General features: G+C 47.1%; 3 protein-coding genes across 3 annotated transcripts; 1 reads left to right on the forward strand and 2 right to left on the reverse strand.

The window, feature by feature from the left end:
- Positions 1-1325: 1325 nt before the first annotated feature.
- Positions 1326-2204, reverse strand: LOC306954312 (transcription factor HES-5-like; the record flags this gene model as incomplete). The annotated part of the gene is given in 4 exon segments (XM_079545377.1): positions 1326-1579; positions 1685-1850; positions 1975-2160; positions 2163-2204. Coding segments are annotated over 4 exon segments (648 nt in total).
- Positions 2205-7564: 5360 nt separating this feature from the next.
- LOC306954340 (transcription factor HES-5-like) lies at positions 7565-8658 on the reverse strand (the record flags this gene model as incomplete). The annotated part of the gene is made up of 3 exons (XM_079545419.1): positions 7565-7842; positions 8053-8233; positions 8536-8658. The coding sequence occupies 3 exons, from the start codon at positions 8656-8658 to the stop codon at positions 7565-7567; spliced, it is 582 nt and encodes a 193-aa protein (XP_079401545.1).
- Positions 8659-18162: 9504 nt separating this feature from the next.
- LOC306954373 (transcription factor HES-5-like) lies at positions 18163-18930 on the forward strand (the record flags this gene model as incomplete). Its single annotated transcript, XM_079545457.1, has 3 exons — positions 18163-18225; positions 18383-18563; positions 18689-18930. 3 exons carry the CDS (start codon positions 18163-18165, stop codon positions 18928-18930), a joined length of 486 nt encoding a protein of 161 aa, XP_079401583.1.
- Between the last annotated feature and the right edge of the window lie 4796 nt (positions 18931-23726).

A 23726-nucleotide genomic window follows, 5' to 3' on the forward strand; every position in this document is an offset into this window, starting at 1 on the left:
CTCAGCTGTGTGGCAGCCCTGCTGGTTTTGCCCAGTGTGTGCAGTGCCCGTTGGGTGGCTCACACGGGATGCTGAACAGGGCGTTGAGTGCCTCAGCAAACTGTGAGGCCCGTGGGTTGTGCCTGGGAGGGGGGTGTGAGTCTCCCTTTGCCTTTGCTCTGACCTCCTTTGACAGATGTGGCTCTAAGCTTCCAAACCTCTCACAGAGTGGGGAGGCCTCTGGTTTTGCCTCGTATTGAGAGCCCTGTTTGTTAATGTGGAGCTTTGTGTTCATTCCTGGAAAGCAGCGTTGGGGGTTTGAGTGGACGTGGAGCAGTGACGGCTGCTCCCAGCAATGTGTGCTTTTGTACCATAATCTGCCTGTTCAGCTCACAAACCGAGGGCGAGCCAGGAACTGCAGGGAAATCAGCTGTGTAAATCATTCAATAAACCCAACAAGTTATTCTTTCTTAACTCAATTTTTATTTTGTGCAACCCCTGAATTCAGGATGGTTTCTGACACGAGTTATGCAGTGGTGCAGCTCGCACATAACATCATAACATCCTCCAAGGACAGCACTGATTTTACATTCTCCCCGGTGGGGCTACCAAACAGTAAATATAATTTGTACAACTGCCTTTCATAAAAGACTGATAAATATTTCATGTAAAATCGACAACACGGCCGTAACTTTCATTCCTATAAGGATATTAGAAGGAGGTCTTGCCTTTATAAAAGGCATACATATCCTGAACCTCACAAACAGCACTCTGACTTTGCGAGCAAGACATCCCGAGGAATTTCCTCTACGCAGCTTGAGTTCTGGTGTAACCATTTCCGGAGCTCAGTACAGTCTACAAATATCATAGAACCTGCTGGCAGCCAGGTTTTCACATGTCTGCGCTTAGCCCAGCCCCAGCTGCTGCCTGCAGCTCAGGTGCAGGTGGTCTGGGGGTCCTGAGCGGGGCAGGATGCAGGGGGGGCTGCTGCTGAGCAGACACCTGAAAACACTGACCCAAACATCTCAGCAGTTACAGCTTTCTCAACAGATGTACCCGTGCAACCTCACTAAGGTTAAGAACAGTCAGTGTTCCTCTCTGAACAACTCGGTCCTCCTAGCAGGAGGGTTACGTGCTGCATTCCTTCAGAATAACTTTCTTTCCACGTGGTGGGAACGTTTCAGTCCTTCTGGAAGAAGGGAAGCAGGCATCCATGTGCAGTAATGCTCTGCAGAAGGAAAACATTTTTTCCTACTGGTGAGAGGAGTAGGGGGACTTCTGTAGCAAGTCGTGGTCTCCTCTGGAATGTGCATCAGTGTCCAGGTGATGGTGGACGTGCTCTTGGCCTACCAAGGCCTCCAGAGGTTGCAGGAGGGCTTTGCTGGTGCTTGTTTTGCAGAGGGGTGATGAGTGGAAGTGGGTGCAGAAGGAGAACCAGAGTCCTTGGGCACTGCTTGTGACCTCTGGAAATGGCAGATCAGCTTCATCTGGGTTTCTGTGTTTGCTGAATGGAGAGAGAGGAATTGCAGAGCTTCTTTGAGGCACCAGGCATACCCTTCGCAGTAATCCTGCTGTAGGCTTTTGGCAGATGCTGCAAAAGCTGAAAGAGGAGATGAGGAAAGAAGCGTTAGGCAGGCAGACTCAGATGGCTGTTGTGTCAGAAAGCAAGGGCAGCAAGGAGTCGGGGATCAGGGTTTGCACTCACCTCGGCTGTATTTCAGGTAGCTGACAGTCATCTCCAGGATGTCAGCTTTCTCCAGCTTGGAGTTGGGTTGGTGTTTCTGGAACTCCTTCTCCAGGAGCACCTTCAGCTGCTCAATGCTGCTGTTAATCCTATCGCGACGCAGTTTCTCTACAATGGGTTTTCTGAGCTGTAACACAAAGCAGGAGGACAGTTAGTGACATGATTTTCCCCTTCCATCTCTATGTCATCCTCTGCTAAAGAGGCTCAGCCCTTCTCAGCCATGTGCCCTTGCAGTCAGAGCGGATACTTACTCTGTTCTTCTCTTTGGGTGTCAGGATTTCCAGGGAGAGAGCGCTGGGTGCCATTATCCGAGAGCTGCTGTCAGCACGAAGCTGGCTGCTTGGCCGGTGGGGAAAGCAGTGGAGAGTTGCTCTATTTATACGCAGGAGCTGCATACAAATGTATGGGTCCAAAGCTACTTTGAGTTTCCCACAGTCAAGATAGCCAATCCATGTGTGCCCCGGGACAATAGGGACAGCATCTATTACAGCATGGTAAATTGACTGTGAATTGCCTGGGGATAATACCCTGCTCCCAAAGGAGCAGGTGGACAGAGGAGCATGTGACACAATAGGGCCTGGCATGAGGGCGCTGGGGTAAGAACGTGGGAAAGCGTTTGCCGTCATTATAATCCAACTTCTGCCTGATGTTGGGAACGGCGACATCTCAATGTGCTGCCTTTTCCCAGGCTGTGCTGAAATTAAGCACAGAAGACTGATCCCAGGAAGAGATAATGCCAAATGACCAAAAGAGAGCTTGAAAAGGAAAAGATGCAGAATTAGAGGGAGTAAACCCCCTCATTGACATTAAACCGTGCTTAGATGAATACAGTACCAGGTAATTTTTAGACAACTACAGAGTGAAATCAAGGGAAGAACCCTTGAAACGACTTGCTCTAAGCTGTTAGCTCGCAATATTTTCCTTTCCCTTGTTTAAATGTGTCAAGTCCGTCTGTAAGGCATATTAAGAGCTCTTCCTTGCTTTGTTTGGATAATCTGGGCTCTCCTATGGCAGCCTGTGGCATGTAATGATTATGAGGCCTTTCCCAAATGTGTCCTATTTGATTTCACGGCGGTTTGCAAATGCCTCCCTGTTCCCTCGGTTCTGAGCCTCTAAGCAAAGCCCCTAAATATAGTTTCCCTGTACAGACAGCTGAGGTGTAGGAAGGTCAGTTCTTGCTATCAATTTATGTGCGTTACCCTATTTGCTGGATGTAAGCACAGCTGCTAGGATACCCTGGGACTCTCTGCCACCCTGGGCTTTCTCAGTACCTTGCCTTGTGCATTACAGGGCAGGTAAGGAAGCAGAAGGGAGCAGTCAGGATCTGGGGCTAAAGCTGCCTTTCTGAGATGTTTTCCAGGCACCTGCAGGTTCTGGGCCCTCTGCCCCAGCTCCATCCAATATGGAGCTGGCAGGGCAGTCGTGCCCTTGCAAATGCAAGGTCAGAGGCTGGCACTGTTAGTGCTTGAGTACCCATTTCTCACTACAGCAGTGTTCGTGGAAGCCCTCTCTGTTTCCTCTGCCAATCTTTCAAAACTGATGAGGAAACCTTTCATTTCCTGTGCCAGCTGCGGTCAGCCTGCTTCCCTGCACTCAGCGTCACCATCAGCAAGGCCACAACCTGTTGTCATCGCTGACGGTTGGCAAAAACCTATTGCTGAGCAGAGAGCGTGAGTCCTGTTGGAAATCAATTCCTAGCATTATTTTGTCAGTCAGTGGCCAGCACTGTTAGGTGCAGTCCCTGCTGTAGGTCCGTTCTGGGTGTGCTGTGCAGCTCTGGGCCCACGCAGAAAGGCTGTGGCTTGTGGGAAGGCCAAGGGCTCAGCGAGGTGGGAAGGAAGCTGTGACCCAATTTCCAGTTCATCCCAATTTCCAGAGATACGAAGTGAGTGGTTTTAAATAATGCCATCCCATCACCAACGTCCCACGGCTCCCAAGGGCTAAACCAGCTCGCGCTGATTAAAGCATTATCCGTTCCTCGGTGCGGGCAGATGGTGCAGCAGGCGTTAGCTTTCTGCTCGGAACCCACCGAGGCACACTTCTTTTGTTGGCAGTTTTAACACTGTGAATGGGGCAATGTGGGAAACCCTTGGAATTGCGGGCTCGCACCGTCTGATGTGAATGGTGAACCAGGCAAGCTGCCTTGCAGCGTGCACAAAACAACAGCCCTGCGCCTTCAGCCCCAGCTTCCCGCCCCTGAAAGGACAGCAGATCTGCCTCACCTACCCTGGTAGCTTGGGAGGAATAAAAGAGAAACAAGTCTCTTTTTTTTTTTCTTTTTTTTTATTCCCCTCTTAAGTTTGTTTTGATTATTGAGGCTTGGAGACGTACAAGATACTTCCCCACATGAACGTCAGGTTAAGGAACTCCCTGGAGTGTCCCTGCTGTGCATCCTGTGTGGGATGTGCTCTCTGGAAATGCTTCAGTAAGGGAAGAACTCCTTTGCTGGAGGCAGGATTGCTCTGTGCCAAAGCCTCTGTAAGCAGTTTTCTCAGCCGGGGCTCTTGAAATTCAGCTGTCAGCTCCTGGTCTGTCCCACTGACACCTGTTGGTGGTCCAGGCCCCATCCCCTCTCTGCCAGGGACCTGTGCCCTGTTGTGTGGAGCCAGGAGGAAGGCTGGCAGCGGGGCTCAGAAGCAGGGTTCACAGAAACGTGGCCCCAGATTGCCAGATGTGCAGAATGTGGCACAGTCATTCCTTTTCTCAGAGGCTGATGTGCTGGGTAGGCCTACTGTTGGAAGCAGCAGCCATGCTGTGCACACAAGGGCTTGCTTTCTTAGTGATTCCTCTGTCAATCCCATTGTGGTCACGAGTTGCAAAACCACCCATGAGATCATCCATATCCAAACAGCTGGAGCACTGCTGGGCCGTGGAGCTTCTGCTGGGAGGTGGCAGTGTCAGCACAGGCTGACTGGAGCCTCAAGTTCCTGTGTGCCCTGGGCCGTGCTTCGTGCACATGGCTTGGTGGCTTACACCTTGCCTTTCCACAGAGCATCTTTATTTTGGACCATTTCCTGTATCCACGTCAGCCTGTCTCAGAAATGCTTTTGATGGTGTTTTTAAAGAAATAATTACAGTATTTTTTTCTGTGCCTTCCATAAATGGTTTAAAATCTTTCTGACAACCCCTCTCAAGACACCTATTTAGTGTCAAAGAGCATAACGTTCCCAAGTTTTAAAAGGGCTCACATAATGCTGATCGATCAATGTGCTCCTTGGGAAAATAGCGCTCCAGATGGCCTATCGGGACAGGAATTGCTGGTCACCACAATGCAGAGCCAAAAAGCGTCACTAATGCGGGCTGTTGTGAGGCACGCTTCCTTTGTGGTCCCTTTGAATGTCATAAATGGGGAAGAAAGTGTGGGAAACTCTGAGAAACTCAGGCCCACACTCTGAGGTTAATAGGGGCTTTGTCAGGAGAGTATTCCTGGGCTGTGGGATCAGCATAATAAACAACGTCTTCCCGAGGGGCGGGAATGTGTTGGGGCAGGGGAGCGTAACCCCAGGGGACAGAGGAGCTTTACATTCAATTATTATAAGTGATAATAATTAATAAATTGTAAACATAACCTTTGCTTCGCTGGGAAGGGTGAAACCGGAGGTCTGGCTTTTTGCTCACCAGTAATTGGGGAGGTGAAGCCCGCAGGCTCTGGTGGCCCAGGAGCAGAAGGGCCTCGTGCAGTCGTGGGCCGCCTTCCCGCGCTGCCCAGCACAGCTCCCTGCAGGCAGAGGGCCGGAGCTGCCCCAACCCCGGGCTGCTTGCTGCCTTAATTGGGTGTGGTTTAAAAATACACAGGCGTGGATGAACAGCTTGAGTTTCGTTGGGATGCAGAGGCTTGTACTAATTGACAAAGGCAGGTTGAGCGCAGCAAGGTGGTGACTTTTCACCATCACTAAGCAACCAGCAAAGCTAAGAATATCGCCTCTGAATTATTGCGTATCTCGTTAGGAAAAACAGATCTGTCTCAGCACTGGTATCAGCACCGGTGAATTGCAGAACGGTACCAGAAACCCATCCTGTACTTCATTGGCAGGTGGATGAACAGCTCTCACCTGGCTTGTGTGCTCTGTGTAAAGTAAGAAGCCGAAGGGGCCATGCAGCCATAATGAGATAAAGCAAAAGGTTGTGAGGTGGCAGGGGGTCCATGGCGGGTCACGTACTGGCCAGGTGCGGATAGCAGGGCTTGCAAACAGTTGATTTGATCAGCTTGGATGATCTGAGTTTGACCCATGTGCTCTGTGCCCAGGGACCTGCCCAGGCTGCACGTGGGCACTGTGCCTCTGCAAATCCTGCTTAGCTTGGGGCGCCCAGCTGGTGCAAGGCATGTAGGCAGCCTCTTGTAAATCTCCTGTAAGAGGATATGCCAGATTTGTGTGCTGAATTGAGCTGGGGTGAGAAAAACGAGGGAGGACCATGTGAAAGAGAGGCAGTGGAGAAAGCATCTCTTCTGCAGGAGGGTAGGGAGCACTCTGAAGCCTGCGGGTGTTTTTCAGCTCCTGAGACACAAACCCCATTCCTGGTGTGTTTTGGACTCCTAGGTAGGTGTCAGGGAAAGAAAAGAAGTAAAGACTATGGGGAAATGATTTAGGAGGAGAAATACTGTTTTAATCTTGGATTGCTATCGAATTATCTGTCCTTTCAGCCATTGTTTTGTGTGCTACTACCTCTTAATTGGACAGAAGGCAAGGAACTGAGCACAGATTGGTGAGCAAATTAATGAAGAATGAGGAGAAATAAACTGGTTGTGAGATTTGTGATTTGCTGAGGTCCAAATAGGTTGCTGCAAGTACCTGGGGCTACACCACTCAGATTGCCTCTTCTCTTTCACCTCCAGTTCTGGTTCTGATTGCTTCTCCTGGAGATCCTTCTCTGCAGGATCTGAAATCCTGCTCTGCCAAGTGTCACAGATACAAACTGTCCTGGAATGAAGGGCTTGGAAATGGCATCTGCTGCCTTCCCCACTGCAGGGGTCTGCCTGCAGCGTTGAGTCCCAGAGCATTATCCATTTTAATCATTTAAAACCAAAGGATTACAGGCCAAAACCATTTTTATTGTATTGTACAGCAAAGACACCAAAGTTGAGCATCGCACAGGATGAATACATCACAACTTTATAAAAGCTTCTTAAGCTCTTTAGCACATTCAGCCAAATGCTTTGTACTGATTGCCTCCCTTCCTCCCCCACCCTCACCCAAGATATATTACAGGTATTTCCTTTACAAAAGGCATCGATTTTCCCTCCTTGGAGAGCAGCATACTGGATATTAAGAGAATTTTCCCTACTCTATCTGTTATCATAATAACGATCTGTAAGGAATTGTGCTATGAATAGCATAGGAACTTCAGAAGCATCAGTGATTCTGAATAACATCTTTCACTCAGGAGAGCTCAATGCTGGCTTTATGATACAAAGTACATTCTCAGAAGTGCTCCTTCTTTGAGAAGGTCGGGACATTGTCTGCAGACAATGCAGCACTTGAACCAGTGACCCAGGGAGTTCATAGAGAGATTTCCACTGACAGCCGCGGGCTCAGCAGCCAGGAGGCGAGGTGGAAGCGAAGGGCTTTGGCTCCAGGTTGCTGCAGAGCTCAGCCTTCTCTCGGCTCGGAGCCACCGGCAGGAGCAGCAGATCTGCTGCGAGTTACACAGTCCTTCAGTGTGAAGGGAAACTACTCAGCGACCTTCATTTCTCACAACAGAAAAACAAAGCCTTCCCCCTCCCACCTTTGGAAAGCAATGTTTCCTACTTTGAAGAGGGATTATTAAATCACAAGTCCCTCTATTTTTTTTTTTCTTTCTTTTTAGCAAAACATAGGAATAACGCAAAGTTCATCAGTAGGTCTACCAGGGTCTCCAGATGGTATGAGCTGCTGCTGCAGTTTTCTGGGCAGTTTTCTGGGCAGGCTGCTTTCTGGCAAACACACAGGGTGAGCGAGGTGCACTGCGTGTGGCAGGAGAGCGTGTGATGTCTGCACCCATCTGAGCTTTGCAGAAGTGCTTGAGCAGCTGGGCCTGAGTTTCCTTCCTGGGTTCATAGTAGGATAGAAAATGCATCGCTTCCTTTAGGCACCGCAGGTATCCGCTGTTGAAGTCCTGCTCTGGGTTCTTGTGAATGAATGCTAGAAAAGAAAGAAAAGCAAATAGAGTGAGATAAGGTTGTTATCCAAGCACGGGGCAGTGGCAGCTTGTGCTTGAAGCTTCTTTCAGGGGACTGAGTCTTTGAGACTTGAATGTGCCTTTGGGCCGTGGTCTGGGGGGGAGCAACCCAGGGATTTCTGGGATAGCAGATGCTCATGGGAGCGTGTGATGTGGTGGTGCTCTGTGCTCACCTGGCTCCTGCAGCTGGCTCTGCTGCTTCAGGTAGCTGACGGCCACCTCCAGGACATCGGCTTTCTCCAGCTTGGAGTTGGGTTGGTGTCTCTGGAACTCCTTCTCCAGGAGCAGCTTCAGCTGCTCAATGCTGCTGTTAATCCGGTCACGGCGCATTTTCTCCACCACCGGCTTCCTGAGCTGTAAAAGAAATGCAGCACTTATTAGAGATTTTCTGTGGCCTGACCTACTTTGTCTTCTGACCCATTCCCTGGTACACACAAAGTTCAAGGACACTTTCTTTTGGTGGGAGAGCTTTGCCATGCTGCCTACCTGTTACTCACTCATTCATTTTATGTTTAATCCCATTTGTATTCCCCAAGACCATCTTCTTTCTCCTTCTCCCATCTTTTCCCATGTAATGCTTGTTTGGCAGAGAGAGTGCCTTGCACAGAGCGCAGACCAGTCCTGACCAATGTGATCCTGTCAAGGGCTTTACTTACTTTATTCTTCTCTTTTGGCAGCAGTTTCTCATCCATGTGGATCATGAGAGTGTTACTGGGAGCCATTCCAGGTGCTGTCAGCCCTGGGTGCTGCCCGTCCACGTGGGCTGCTGTGCTGAGCATGAGGCTGTGCTCTGGCAGTGCTGACCACCTCTATTTATACACCCAAGCGTTTAGCAGATATGTGAGTCTTGAGGTTGCTGGTGTTTCCCACAGCCAGTCAGCCAATCCAGGCACGCAGCTGAACAATAGGGGAAGCATCCATCAGTGTACGGTGCATTGATCCTAAATGCCCTGGAGAGAATAACCTTCTGCCCACACCGACTGGTGGAGTGTGCAGCCTGGCTCTGCTGGGCTGCCCAGGGATCTGGGAAAACACTGACCCTCCAGCTGGTTGTCTGCGCTCAGTAGCGCTCCCGCGTCCCTGCATGTGCCAGTCACATTTGTGGAGTGGAGGAGGCACGCTTTTGGGGGAAGATAGGAAAGGAAGGCGGGGAACAGAGTTAGGGTGCAAATCAACAGCACCAGACACATCCTGTTACTCTTTCTGAAGAGCACACTTCCCAGCCAGCCTCCTAGCTGCAGTGTGCCGGGCCATGTGTGCATGTTTGTGCTTGTGCATGCAGTCGTTGCACTGTTTTTACTGCAGTAATGAGTGAACTGATGTGTTATCAGGGTGAAACAACGAGTTTGTTAGCCTGGCATGTCTAAATGCTGTGGAGAGTCTGAAGTCAGGTGCTAGGATGGCTGAATAAAGATGGAATGAGAATCCAATGGAAATTGTAACCTCTGTTTGCCTCTTCCCATTAACACACTGGGACCATGACCCTCTTGGGACAGTGTTGCATGGCTTTTATTACAGACAGGCATGTGCCTCCTGGCAGAACTGGCCCGGTCACCCCATAGCTCTTTCTTGTCCCTTTTCTATCCTCTTTCTTTCATACAGATTCTTTCAAGCATGATGGTAGGGATGAGCTAAATAACAGCATCAAGTTCAGTCCCAGAACCCCAGGCTTGAGCAGGCAGAGGCAGGTTGTCCAAGGGACTGAGTAACCAAGGCCGATCTCCAATTCTCCTGCTCACCTGAGATTTGAGGCATGACATCTTTTCATCCCACCTAGGAGTGTCCCTGCACTGCGACAGACTGGACCTGCCAAGAGCCTTCAACCAGCACACTGCTTTACCATACTTTACCTTTACTGGTTTACCATATCAGCCATATCAGCCATATCAGCCCTGCTCAGTTTTCTCATCTGGAAGATGGAGATGGTGCTGCTTGCTCTTATATGCATGAAACGTTTCACCAAAAATAAGTAAATGTTCTTTTTTGGCAAAGGCAAGAAAATGAATGAAATTTTGTGGACAATTTAGATGAACTCTGATTTTGTCTGATTGCAGGGTGTATTGAGGCAGCACTGAAAACCATCTAAAGCTGCTGGAGCGAACTGCTGTGTCCCATTGCCTGAGGCCTGGCCTGCAGGGGCAGAGGTGTGCTCATCTCCCAGTGTGCTGCTTGTGCATGGAATATGCCTGAGGATCTAGAAGTGGAAACGGCGGAGGGAAGCATGTGTGAGGTAAGACAGCCAAGGACAAATTCCTATTTGGAAGTCCTTAAGAGAAGCCCAGGTTTAACAAGAAGTTGACAGGAAGGAGGGAAGTGTCGCTGAAGTAGCCAGCTTCATGGTTTTCATTGTATGGGCCTGAATGGGCTTAGCTCTTTGTTAAGGGCAGATGTTGTCTTGAGAGCCCTTTATTTCTGTGTTGTGGGAAAGCCAGGAGACAAGTCATCTCATGAACGCTTTGAACTGGTCAAAGGATTATGGTACAAGATAAGATACAGCTCAGAGACCATGCCATAGCTTTTGCCAGCTGTCATAAGATGTTACCCTTTGTTCTGTAGCCTTTGAATGGACTTCCTCCAAAACTTGGCGTCCTGTGTTCTCCCTCCTAGCAAATGAGCACTGGTGTCAGGCCTTGAAGCTAGGAGGTGACAGGTAGGCATGTACCAAGCTGGTTAAATTTAAGAGACTCTTCAACGTCAAAGAACATCTTTTTCCTGACTCCTGAGAAGCAAGCCTGACCTTTATTGCTGTCTTATAACTGATAGCCAGATGGTCTTTTGGGAGTTGGATTCTTTCCCTTTAAATCATTCAGGTTCAAGCACCATCACTAATGTTGTGAGTAGTTGCAAGGCACACTTCTATTGTCCCTACAAGAAATGTTATCAATAGGGGAAAAGTATGGGAAAGGCAGAGAAATTCAAACCCACACAGCCTAGTGCTAATAACTCCTTTGTGGAGCCTGTGCTTCTGTCAGGGCACTATGAACTCACAAGGCTTTTTCAGTGAGTAAGGCTGAAAAGCTCATGTTGTGCTGTGCAGGCAGCAGTTACTCAGGAATCTGTTTACTAGGAGAAAGGGGCGAGGTGGGGCGGGGGGCAGGGATGCTGGTTCACACTCAGGGGGGGCTGGAGGAGTGCTGAGCTCAGCTGCAGCCCTGGCTGGTTGGTTTGCTGTGCTGTGCCTCAGGGTGCTCTCTTGGGAAATGGGAGCAGTGCTACTGGACAGAGGCCTGTTAGGAACTGCCGTGGGTGCTAGAGAGCCCTTGTGCTTTCCTGGCAGAAGAGGCATTGCTTGGGAATCCTGCAAACTCCTGTGAGAGCAAAGTGGAGAAGGAACAGGTCTGGGGACAGAACTCTGCAAGCAGGAGCGTGCAGGGCACGAGTGCACCACAGGGTACTGTGTTAGAGAGGAACCTCAATGTGGCATTATTGTGCCTTCTTTAAACATCAGAGCCCTGGCAAAAAAATGTCTTTAATTACTGTAAAGTACATTCTTTACATGTTTAACCTCTTGAATTAGTTTTTCTTCAGATCCCGAATACTTAATGTACTGTTATTCCCAGGTGCATAAGTGGTCTTTTATCATTAAGAAACATATGAGACAACTTGATCTGCATTTTCAGGGTTGTTAGAGGCAAAAGCAATTTCTGTAGCTGCTTGTGTGGCTGACCCTGAAATAGTCATACACCCAATGACATAGTCTTTGTATAATGAGTATTAAAAATAATTAAAAATTAAGGAGAATTTATTATTTTTCTGCCCAGCTGAAATTCCCACAAGTCACCTCTCAGCATATTCAAGAGTGCACAAGAGGGATTTATTATTTCCTGGTATATTGACTCTGAAAGGTCTGGGGATTACAGCTGCTTTGCACATGAATAGCTGGAGTGTGTTGTACAAAAGGCACGGTCTGTGGGATAATGGGGTTGGATGTGGGAAAGCGCTGACCCTGGGGGAGAGCAGGCTGGTGCCTGATGGCAGGAATCAATTATGGCTCAAAGGAACACATTGCCCTGGGAGCAGGCTTCGCGGGAGCCACCATGTTATGTGTTTACCACCCTCCTTCTCCAGCAACCCGTATAAAACAGTCACAGAAAATATCCTATCCTTCTGTCCTTAGCAGGGGACTCAGCTACACCTTGCTCTGTAATTACTCTGTTAGTGGCCTGTTGGTTATGATCTCAGGAACGAAACGGTTCCCATCTCAGGGAGAGTGCTGAGACCAGCACTTAGCTCACACATGCCGCCAGTTTTGAGACTGTAAAGCATCCCAAATCTTGGTGAGTGAATTCAGTGCACTCTCCAAAGCCCTTAGGAACACCTGGAGCCCAGCAGTCATCTGCTCAGCTCCAGCCAAGGCAGGGGAGCAGCCTGTCGCTGCTGCTGAGCTCCTGCACTTCCTTGGTTTTGTCTTTGGAAGATAGTGCTATTCAGTTCTTACATTGATCTGGCATCATTGCTAACCTTTCAGATGTCAAAATTTGGGTTTCAACAAACAATTCAATGGGATAGAAAGTCATAGGGATTTAACAAAACTTATTTGATAGTTATAATAAAAGTAGAAGTATTTTAATGGATTTTTACTTACCATTTGAACTGTGCTTGCATTGACATTTTTCGTTTTTTCTCTTTGCCAGAAGACTGGCAGAGGGACACGTGCAGGATCTAACTGCACATAAGGTAGAGTTGGTTGCCCTCACCATCATGTCATAGTGCAAGGTGCACTGTCAGACCTCAGGGTCAAGGGAATGTAGTGCAATGGGGGAAGTTTCTGACCCTAAAGAAGAAGCAGTATAGAGAATAGGACTGGGACCCCCAGAACACCACCTTGTGTAGCTGGCAGCACTTGTGCCCATGAGCATTTGCAGCTTGAGGCTGTGAGTAGGAATTAGACAAGAAGCCCTAAGAGCTGCTGCTGGGGTCTGTTGTCCAGACACCTTTTGCTATGGACAGTGGTCAGCATGTAACACCAGCCACACACAGACAGCACTGAATTGTTCACTACAGCAGAATGGATCCTTCTGCATTTCTAAGCCCTGGTTTCATCCAGCCCAGCTGCCTAAGACCTGAAATTCTCTTATGAACTCTGTTCAGCTTCTTACAGAGAGTTGATGTAATTCAGGGCACAGTGTATCCTCTCTTCTGAGGTCCCAGAATAGCTGTTACTGCTGGGAAGCAGCTGGATGAACTGAGTGGTGCCGACAGGCAGCTCTGCACTACGGCTGGGGACAGCTGCAGTTTAACACTGAGATTTTGGTAGGTCTCTGGGAGCATGAATAAACAAATTAATTTTAATATTAAATCTTGATTTACTTTCCAAACAGATCAAGTCCATTTCTATTGATTCGATCATTAAGTACTTCCTGATTGAGCACTTGAGTGCATTTTCCTTTTCAGCTATTTTTTTGGTTTGAACAAATTGTACTGAATCATATTTGCAAAAGGCATTATTGAACTTGAGGAGAACTTTTGCATCTGCTTAGCTAGGAGGGGCACTGCTCCAAGTGTGCTCCATGCAGGTAATCCCTGTTCTCCCATAAGCTGGGGTACTGGCAGCTATTCAGAGATAATAAAGCCAATTAAAACAAAAGTGGGCTCTGAGCGTCTTCGCAAAACAAGTCTAAAATGACTTCTGTTTTAGACCACTAGACTGCAGGTAGGCTGAAATACTGAAATTTTGGTTTCTCCTTTCTGTCTCATTTTCTACCTTTGTAAAAACTTTGCTAGTAATACATTCTTACATTGCAGAGGAGGTTGCTGAGATTCATTAGTTGGTATTTGTAAAGCACTTTGAAAATGCAAAGCCAGTGCATTATTCTTGGCCTTGCGGATGCTTTCCATGTTATTAAAAACAGGATTTCAGAAAGGCTTATAGGGGATCAAAACAGCATCCCAAACTTGAAAGGAAGCACGACTGTTAAACCATCAACTGTCGCCTCCCCCTCCAGCCAGATGTTAAGCCCTAAAGAACTGAAGTGGCACAAGGAATTACTTTCCCAAGTTCCCCCAGCTGGGCTGACAGGCCTTGATCAATGGTTTTCTCCACTGTGAGTGCTATGCAGATGGTCTACCCAGAGCAAGGTTTCTGTGAAGTACAAAAGGAAGTCAAACACCATTTCTAATTCAGCTTGTAGCATGGCACACTTCCTTTATCCTCTGCCTGAATGCAGTGAATAGGAGAGCAGTGTGGGAAACTGGAAGGGACTCCAAACTCACACAGTCTGAGTGGCTGTAAGACACTGCTGTCCTCAGACCACATCTGCCTGTGACAGACGGGAAAAAGAGTGACAGAACGAAAAATCAGATTATAAAAACCTGCTTGAACGGGAAAATTAGGTCTGAGTAAAAGGAAGAAAGTGAAGAAAGCCATGCAGAGAAACAGAAATTGTGACAGGGCCAAGCAGGGGACTGCCAAACAGCAGAGCGAGGAAGGGCTGGGAGGAAATGGCTGAGGAATGAGCTGCAGGAGCAGAACCTTGCTCTTCCACCAGTAAGGCCAAAGAGAATTGTCCCTCTGAAGGCAGCAGAGGTGGTTTCAGCTCACACTGCGACTTCTGAGCCACATATTCTGTCTTGCCTCCTTACTAAAGACTGGCTTGCATTTGATAAAAAAATGTTTGCCAGAATGATTGAAAAAATAAGTACAGCACATTGCCTGTGGAACAGCAGGGCACTGCTCCCTAGCTCCATGTGTCAGCCAGCGGCCATTCCTTGAACAAGCTTGGAAATGCTGAGCTTTAAAACACAACCAGTGTAGGTTCCATTCAGTCACCCATCACCACAGCTTTGGCATTTTTGCATCTCTTTGCTGCACAGCACTCAGAGCAAAAGGTTCCTGTGCACCATGAGGATCTGTGCACTCACCCAGGCCTTACGTTACCTGAAGAGTGGTGACTGCTTTGTGCAGATGTTGTGCTGGTGCTTGTCAGAGATCCCCAAGGGAGCTGCATCTCAGCTGAGGCATCCGTGTCTGCAGCCCCCTGATGTGTATTCAGTCTTTTACCACAAACCACAGGAGCTGAGCTTGGCTACTACGAAAATTAGCTCAGATTTCATATCAGTAATTCTATGGGGAAGCTCTTCATTAATATTCTAAACTGTAACGGGGTGGTTCAAGGAACAAAACAGGGAACAGACCAAATTCTAGGACTGATATTTGACAGGGGAAAATTAAGGCTCAAATTCTGCCGATTAGAATTTGGATGAATTCCTCTGTAGGTGGAGGGATAATTGTGCACAAAGAGATGAGAAAGGAGCTTTGGAGGTACAAAGCCTACAGGCTGAATGCTGCAGTCTGCTTTGCTCTTTGTGGAGGCCAGAATTCCTGTTGGCTTTAGTGAGGACCCAAATAGTTCCAAAACCTGGACAGTTCTATTTTTTAACCTTAGTATGATTTTTAGGACAAAGCACTTAATGATGTCTCCAAAATTTTGCTAGCTTTCCTGTTCTCTGAGCCATTGCTCTCAAGCATTTTGGCATTCTCAATGACTTTCTAACATACTGCCATGGAAGTTTGTGTACCTCAGAGTTTCCCACACCATTTCTTAACTATATTCATTCCTGTCACAAAGGAAGTGTGCCTGACTACAAACCGCATTAGCAACGGTGCTTGCCTCTGCATTGTGTTCAGTGGGAAACCCTGCTCCCAAAAGGCCATCTGGGCTGCATGTATCAGGAGAGAAGCAATGGGGGCAGTGAGCATCAAGACTTGGGAAAGCAGCAGCATCCTTAAGTCTTCCTACAGAGCTAACATCTGGCAGAGGTTCTGGGGCATTACTCATGCCATATTTCAAACACCCACATCCAGTATCTTGGGATCCTAGTAAGTTCTCTATCCAATATTGTGGATGTTTGGAATCACAGTAAAAGGTGTATAATTGGGAATTCATGAGCCTTAGTGTAAAGTCCACTGGCTCTGTTAGCATTATTCTAGGGATGATGATGATTATTACTGCTTTCTTATTCTCTTTTCTCTTGGGCCGTGTGTTGCAGCAGTGAGGTAAGGCACGGGGCTACAGCAGCTGTCCTGGTGCAGGCAGCAGCAGCCCCGCTGGGTTCCCCTGCCCTCTCTCATGTACACTTCTTCAGCAGCACAGAGCAAACCCCAGAACAGCAGGGGCTCACTCGTGGTAAAAAAGACGAGGGCAGACCAAGAGACCCAAGTCACACATCTGTTCTGCTATGAGAAGTTCATATGTCCTTCCCCAGAATAAAAGTCCTGCAGTGAAGCAACCCTATAATGCACAGCTTCCTGAAAACCTGAGTTTCAAAGTTCTGTGCTGCAGGTAGTTGCAGAGAAGGCATCTGACACTGGCCACCTGTGTAAGGCTAAAACTGGAGTGCCTGTTTGAGCAACTTGCACTGTGAGAGGCAATGATGACTCTTAGGGCTGTTTACTAGGAGTTAATCTGAGAAACTGAAGCTGTTTCTAGCAAAATTGCTAGCGGACCCTATTGATCACAGCATTGCCACATTTATTCCTCATGCACTTGTCAAAGAGCTCAAAAAATGAGTTGGTACTCAGGAGTTTCTCTTTCAGAGAATCTCCCCAAGAGAGATGCACAGAGAGAAAGATTGGTTTCAGAGGTGGCATTACATGAGCTCAAAGATAATCCACAAGCTTTAAGGAGAACACGTGAAATGGTGTCACAAAAACTTTCCCACAACTTGACATAAAAGACTCAGAGCCCAACAGCTGCTGCTCTGTACGCAAAGAAGGGAGGCTATTCACCAACAGTACAATGGGGATGGAACAGCAGATCTTGGAAGAGGTCATTTAGGCCTTACCTGGGCGAACAAATGCATGAGTTGCAGGGTCAGAGAGAAATGTAGACGTGTTTATGCATTCACATTAATACACATGCATGATCACATATATGAATGTATCAGTATATAGACGAACACACAAACTGTATTGATGTAGACACAGTATTTATGTAGTACCCTCACTGATTCAGTAAGAGATCCCAGCCATAATCCCTAGCATTACTTTACAGTCGTTTATCTGACAGTTCACATTCCCATGTTGCTGCTTGCAGAGGGATATGCTGAAGCTCGCCTAAAGGGGAGCTGAACTGACGTGATTGCAGCGCACACCTGGAGCAAATCGGGGGCTGGCACAGCTCAGATGTGTGGTTCATGGCCTGCTCTGCCCTTCTGCAGCCCTTCTCTGTGCAGGTCTTGGGTGCATGTGTAGAGATTGCAGAAAACACTGCTGCCATTCCCTGCGGCTGTTTGTGTGTGGCTGGAGCTCATAAATAAAGCATTTGTTTATAAGATGCAAATAGCAGCACTGTTAACTCTTTTTGAACAGAGACTGCAGTGCAAAATAATGAGGAATCAGAATCTTGACTACTAGCAGTTTTACAGGCTGTGTGAATTTGTTCTGCACTCCTTTGTGCATGGATTAAATGAAGGCAGCATATGAGACTGAGCTGATCCCCAAACTCAAATATTTCTCCTCTTGGATTTATCTTGTAGATGTTTGAACAACATTGGGTGCTTGTGACAGGGCTTGCGAGTATTCAAAGTGGTTCATAAGATCTCAAGGAAAGAGAACAATTATCAACACAGAAACTTTTCTGGATAGCTGTGTGTATTTAAAGGTACATATTTTACAAATACATTTAAAGGTATTTGCAGTGAGGCAAACTGAAAAAGCTGTTTTCTGTTTCACTTGGGCAAAACTGGTGTGCCCCTGACTTACTGTGAGAACGAGGCAAACAGCCTTAAAGAACTTCTGCTCTTTATCTCAGGAAGCCAGAAGCTGCTCGTGTGTGCACTGCATTGGTGCACGCTTAGCGTGTGCCTCCTGCAGCCCGGGAGGAGCACGGCCGCACGCAGCCTGCACGGGGGGCTCGTTGCCCTCCACGGCTGCTGGCCGCCTCCTTCCTGCGCACCCGTGGCCGCCGGCCAGTGCTGGGAATGCCATTGATCTCTGGCATTAGTCAGCAGCCTTTGCCCATTGAAGGCCAGCTCTTTCCCAGCTTCTGACATGTAATTCTGATCCCGGGCTTTCATGTACCACGCACTCCCCACCTGCTCATCTGGGGGAAGGTCATTATCCCCAGGCTATTCACTGGCACTGGAGCGTGCAAGAATAGATGCTTCTGTTATTGTGCTGCCTATCTCTCTGATTGGCCACAGAGTGTGGGAAACTCCGCCAAGCCGCAGACCCACAGACTCTCAGGAAGGCTGCACAGTATAAATGCAGGGCCGAGGCAGCTTCCAGCGACACATTTCTCCTGGACTTCCACTCTGAGACATTCCTTCCCCTCTCGGGACAGATGGCTCCCAGCGTTGTTTTCCTGGAGCCCGACAACCTGCTGACGCCAAAGGAGAGAAACAAAGTAAGTCCAGACGTGGTGGGGCAGCTTGGAGCCATGCTCTCAGCTGTTCTCGTAGCAGTTTCCAAAAGCTGAGAAACTGGTCCACATTGTTTAGGAACAGTGTGAAATGGCAGAGAGGAGATCTAATAGTGAGTCTCTTTCCCTTTGCTTTTTACAGCTCAGGAAGCCGGTGGTGGAGAAGATGCGCCGTGACCGGATTAACAGCAGCATTGAGCAGCTGAAGGTGCTCCTGGAGAAGGAGTTCCAGAGACACCAACCCAACTCCAAGCTGGAGAAAGCTGACATCCTGGAGATGACTGTCAGCTACCTGAAGCAGCAGAGCCAGCTGCAAATGAAGAGTGAGTATCAAGTTTACTTCAGCCTTTAGTTTTCTATAAATCTGTGATGGTTTTCTGAACCTTTTGCCATGAAGAATTGCTCTAAACTACTTTTTTTTCCCCTCCCTCTTTCTTCCCTTCTCTAGCTTCAGGATCCTTCCATAAAAGCTCTCAGTTTGACTTCAGAGAGGGTTATTCTCGGTGTTTGCAAGAGGCTTTCCATTTCCTCTCTCTTCATAAAGTCCGAACTGAAACACAAACCAAGCTCCTAAGTCACTTCCAGAAGAGCCAATCCACTGCTCCAGAGGTTTCCTTTTCCCCCAGCAAGCCCAGCACCCTGAAGCAAGCATCACCAAAAGACGCCGGTACTCTCTGGAGGCCCTGGTAGTCAGGGAAGCTCTCACTTAGTGAACCTTTGCCTCTTAGAGTCCAGAGGAAGAAACTGACTGCATCCGATAGTCCAGCTCTGATCCTCTCTTCTGTAGGGTGCATTATTTCCCCATATACTTTATTTATGTGTGAAAAGAATGGTGTGCTTTTGACTTTTATGGGATCCTTTGGCAAAAGCTCAGGCATTCTGTTGTGTGGTATTGAAGCTGTGTAGGTACTGGTGGTACAGAGCACAGAGTGTTGCCCACTTTGTGGGCAAATGTCTCCAAATGAAGGAGGATATTTTTGTAGAAGTTACTTTTGTGATGGGCAAGAATTGCAGTAAGAGAATTTCCCTAATATTGCATGTAAGAGCCATTGGCTTTGCTCTGGTATGACTGGTAACTCCTGTTTGCTCAGTCATTCTGGAGAATAAATGTGCAACTTCAGTTCATGCACACTTAATTAAATTCCAGTTCCTCCCATTTGCTCATAACTTGTACTGTGTGAAAGGTGGTTTTTGCTTTGTCCTGGACTTTTCTTCTTTGATAGTCCTAGCACATACAGTGTGATGGATGAACTGAAGCTAGGAAGCTATGTGGAATATTTCTACTATTTTGCTGCTTTTTTCGATTTAGAAAAATAATGTGTTACTGCTTTATGTTAAAGAAAAGAGTAGATAAAAGGCTCGATTTGTCAATGTTATATATTTGGGTGTAAGTTATGCTTTTTCTAGCATCTTCATTATAATAATGATTGTTTGTCTGTATTGAGTGCTGTAATTCATGGTGGATAGTGTTTCTCCCATTCCTGGGACAGCCCTACGGCTTACATGCATACTGTGTATGCGTCTCTGTGTTTGTAGAGAGAAATAAAATGCATTTGTGTGCAACTTTTCTCTGGGTTCTCTGTGGGATGTGTAACCATTTGGTCCCTGGAAAGCACTCACATGTCAGTCTTCCAAAGAAGGGGTGTTTTTTAAAGTTAAAGGAGCTCCTGTTCATGTCTACTCTATATATTCACATTTCTGCCTTACACCTTTACCCCCATGAGGTAAGCAATTGTTACTTATGTATTCTCTTACCTGAATTGCACAGAGCTCCTCCTTAGGCTCCGCCCCTCCCAGAACCTCACCTGAGTGCTCCAGCCTTAAACTTGGCCATCTGGCCCCCTGCTGGCAGCAGCTGGGATCTGAGTGTCCTGCAGTTTTTTCACCTGATGCTGACGGGATGCAGCCTTGATCACATCAGTGCTGCGTGTCCTCTAATGTCTTCTCCTCATTTTTTCTCTGAGTGCTCAGAATGTGGAATACAGGTGCTTCTGAAGCAGCAGTATGGTTCACAATGGGAAACATCCACAGGCAGCCCTGCATCTGCCAAACTGCTTAGTGCCCAATCGCATTCTGTGGCAAAATACTGATCAATACTGATCATGGTAATAAGGCTATGCTTATGCAAGCATTGTTTTTAGGTAATGAAGTAAATGTGGTAGTTCTGCAGCCTGATTGTTTTGGCTAGAAATCCATAATCCAGTTATGCTAGCAAGAAATCTCACATCCCCTGCCTGTGCAGGCCTTCAGTTGTTATGACTAGGGATGGTTTGTTCTGCCACATGTTATCACTACTTTATCCTGCCTATGCTTTTTAGCACTGTAGGGAATGCAGGGGCTGTGGCAGGGGTTACTGCCAAGTGCACTCCCCTCACTCTCTTACTCTGGAGCTCTTGGCAGTAGCTTTGTGAAGTGAGGCCTTCGTTCCAGCCGTGCACGTGGTGTTACTGTGATGTAAATAGAACCAGAAATGGTGGCAGAAGGGATTAGCTTGCAATGCAGAAAGCTTTCTATGTAATTTTCTGTAGTCGTGCATAGCTATTGTCGGAGTATTTATTATGCAGAAGGCTTTATTGCAAAACCCTGTCCAGTCAGCCAGCGCTGCTGTCGGATGGTAGCACGAATGTGGAACTTCAGTCCTCGGACAGCTTGCCAGTGTTGCAACGTCTGGCCACCAGGGGGCGCAGCGCTCACGGAAAGCCCTGCATGGGGAGCCTGGAGTCCTCGAGGGGTTCTGCGAGGTGCCGCTGTGACTGCCTGCGTTTGTTCCGTTTTGATGATCGGATGTCAGCCAGTGCTAGAAAGTCTTTTCCAGCTCCCAGTTTCTGTGTATCGCACTGTAATTGTATGCGAATAAGGAAAGTTTGGATCTGATCTTGTACCGTATTGGGCACAAAACATTTCCAGCACGACACGCAAAGCTTCAGACAGCTCGTCGTACCAGCGATGTACGTGGAGTCTGAAAGCGCTTGCAGACGTGCAACGTGTCTTTCGGGCTGTTGGAGCTGGAGCCTCGTTTGCCACCAGGTGGCAGCATGGGAGAAGGGAAAACTTCGTTTTCCTACAATGGAAAACACGGGATTGGAATTTTTCTAGATGTGTAACAAAACTGCTCTGATGCTTAAATACCCAGGAATATAAAATGGAATCAGCTCTGCAGCTAAACACCCTTATGAAGATTTTTCCCATTAGGATGATGTAATTTCTGCAGTTTCTGCCTAGTTGTGTATGTTTGTCCACTAGCTTAGCTTTGCTTGAGATGCTGTGGTTGGGGTGAGGGGTGTTAGAGGTGGCTGCAGTGGGGCTGCAGAGGACAGACACGAACATGTTGCACATGGCCTAGCCTGGAAACAGCTACAAATGATAAAAGCAATGCTGGGTGTGAGTGGCTGGCAGGTCCTATTGGTTTGAGAGGGGCAAATATGTGGGAAAGCACTTTGTGTCTGAAAGCTCTATGGGTTAAAACAGGCATCTTGTTGCTTCCTAGAGTGTGTGAATTCCATTTCAGTAGTGAAAGCTCTGGGACACTGGGCATTTCTTTAAAAAATATATAATAGCCCTTGTTTTTAGAACAATTTTATTCTTAACAATAAATACATTACTTCTCTGGGCAGGTAGAGAAAAAAAGATGATCACACTCAAGGCTTCCCAGGTGACCATGTTCCTTTGAAAACAACGGAAAAGTCATCACAGCTCTGCATGTGCTGAAGAAAGCATGAAACCTCAGGTAGGAGCATGTGTCCCTCAGTCAGGGTTGGCTGGGCCGTGCTGTCTCCTTGCTCTTTCTGGTTTACACTGTTGCTTATGTTGTGTAACATTGTATGAATGATGACTAGATTTTTTGTGTGCATGTGTTTTTGTTGTTTTTTTTCCCCCAAACTTGTCTCGAGACTGCCAGCCAGACACTACCTCAGTCTTGTGTTCAGTCTTATCTGTCCAAAATACTGTGGTATGCCAGGCTTCAGATTGTGAGGAGTTGTTGAGACTGCTGAAGCAATGCTCTCCAAACTTAGAAGAGAAAAATAGCAGCTTGTTAGATTTTGTGTACATGTTCTGTATTACTCTTTCGAAAGACATTCTTTGCACATGATTCTGTACTGTATTCTGCTGCCTGCACATGATTATATTCCATGAAAAAGAAGCACAGAGGTCAGTAGGTAGTGCCATTCTCTAGTTGGCTTACAATTACTCTGAGCTTACATCTGTTCTTGTTCCATGAAGGTCACTGGTAGCTCTCAGGATATGGAGGCTGTAACTGGTGAGGGTGTGACTGCAATAGGGCACGTGTGCTCTGTAATGGGAAGTTGTAGCTCATGCACTTGGGTTGTGCTGGCAAAGGCACAAAGTGACAGATGGAAAGATTCTTCTGCAGGTGGGAGGCATAATAAACGTACATGAAAAAATATAGTAACTTCCATGTGCTGAAATAATAATTTGGAATGAAGCCTCCCAGGCATATTTTAATTATCCCTTCAGCACTTGCATGTGCCAGAACTTCTAATGGCATATCTCCAGAGCTTAATGATTTTGCAGAGTAATTAAATTGTCAGCCACGTGAACCTCCTCCACCTGACCTCTGCACGGTTGTATGCTGTTTCCCTTGCTTGGCATATATATATGGTTGTCATTTGCCTGAGTTTCTCAGTAGGAAACAACTTCCTAGCAATCAGTATCAGACAGTTTCATAGTCCCTCTGCTAAGACTTAAGTGAATGAATATAAAACAATTCTCTAGGCCAAAACTGCTGTATGAATGTAGTAACAAATGACAGTAGCTTGTACTTTCACATAACAATTACATGCAAATCTGGCTAGCCCCAGGACCACTTCTGATAACTGTACATTTGGACTGTAATGTTTGTAGTAAACTTAGAGCTGTTACAGGCTGGGTACAGCTGTTAATAGCACTGTATTGCTGCTCATATCTTTAGCAGACTCTTTTTCTTGTAACCTAATTTTTTTGCTCCTGACCATGTAAGTCTGTAATCTGTCCCATGAGCAAAATACCTCCCCAGCACCTTAGGAACATACTGGGATAAATAACCTGCTCCCCAGCAACAGTTACTTTTGTGTTTCTTGCAATGCAATTGAGAGCTCTCCATCTTCCTGTTTTTCATTACCTGATGTAATGCCAAAGCAAAAAGGAAGCCACTAAGGACTCTGTTAGGTCTTTTACTGCCTGTTTGTGGTAAACCTGCCTTTTTGCATGATGAATTTTGTATGCTAGCTGCAAATACAAAAAAAATACTCTGTGTAACAAGCTAAGGTGCTAAATTCTATCCCTGAATCCCTGAATTTGTGATACTGTTCATGTTAGCAATCAACTCTATGTGTTGGTTTCTGTGGTTTTTTTTTCTTCATATATTGTCTCTTGGATTTTACAATAGAAGTTTTGAAAATTCCCCCTCAAATTTTCTCCTCTCTGTTCTCCCTGAACAAGTATTCTAGCTGTAGTTTACCGTGAGGTGTTGCTGGTGCCTTAGTAGA

This window comes from Tetrao urogallus, assembly GCF_951394365.1.
Source record: "Tetrao urogallus genome assembly, chromosome: 21".
NCBI lineage: Eukaryota > Metazoa > Chordata > Aves > Galliformes > Phasianidae > Tetrao > Tetrao urogallus.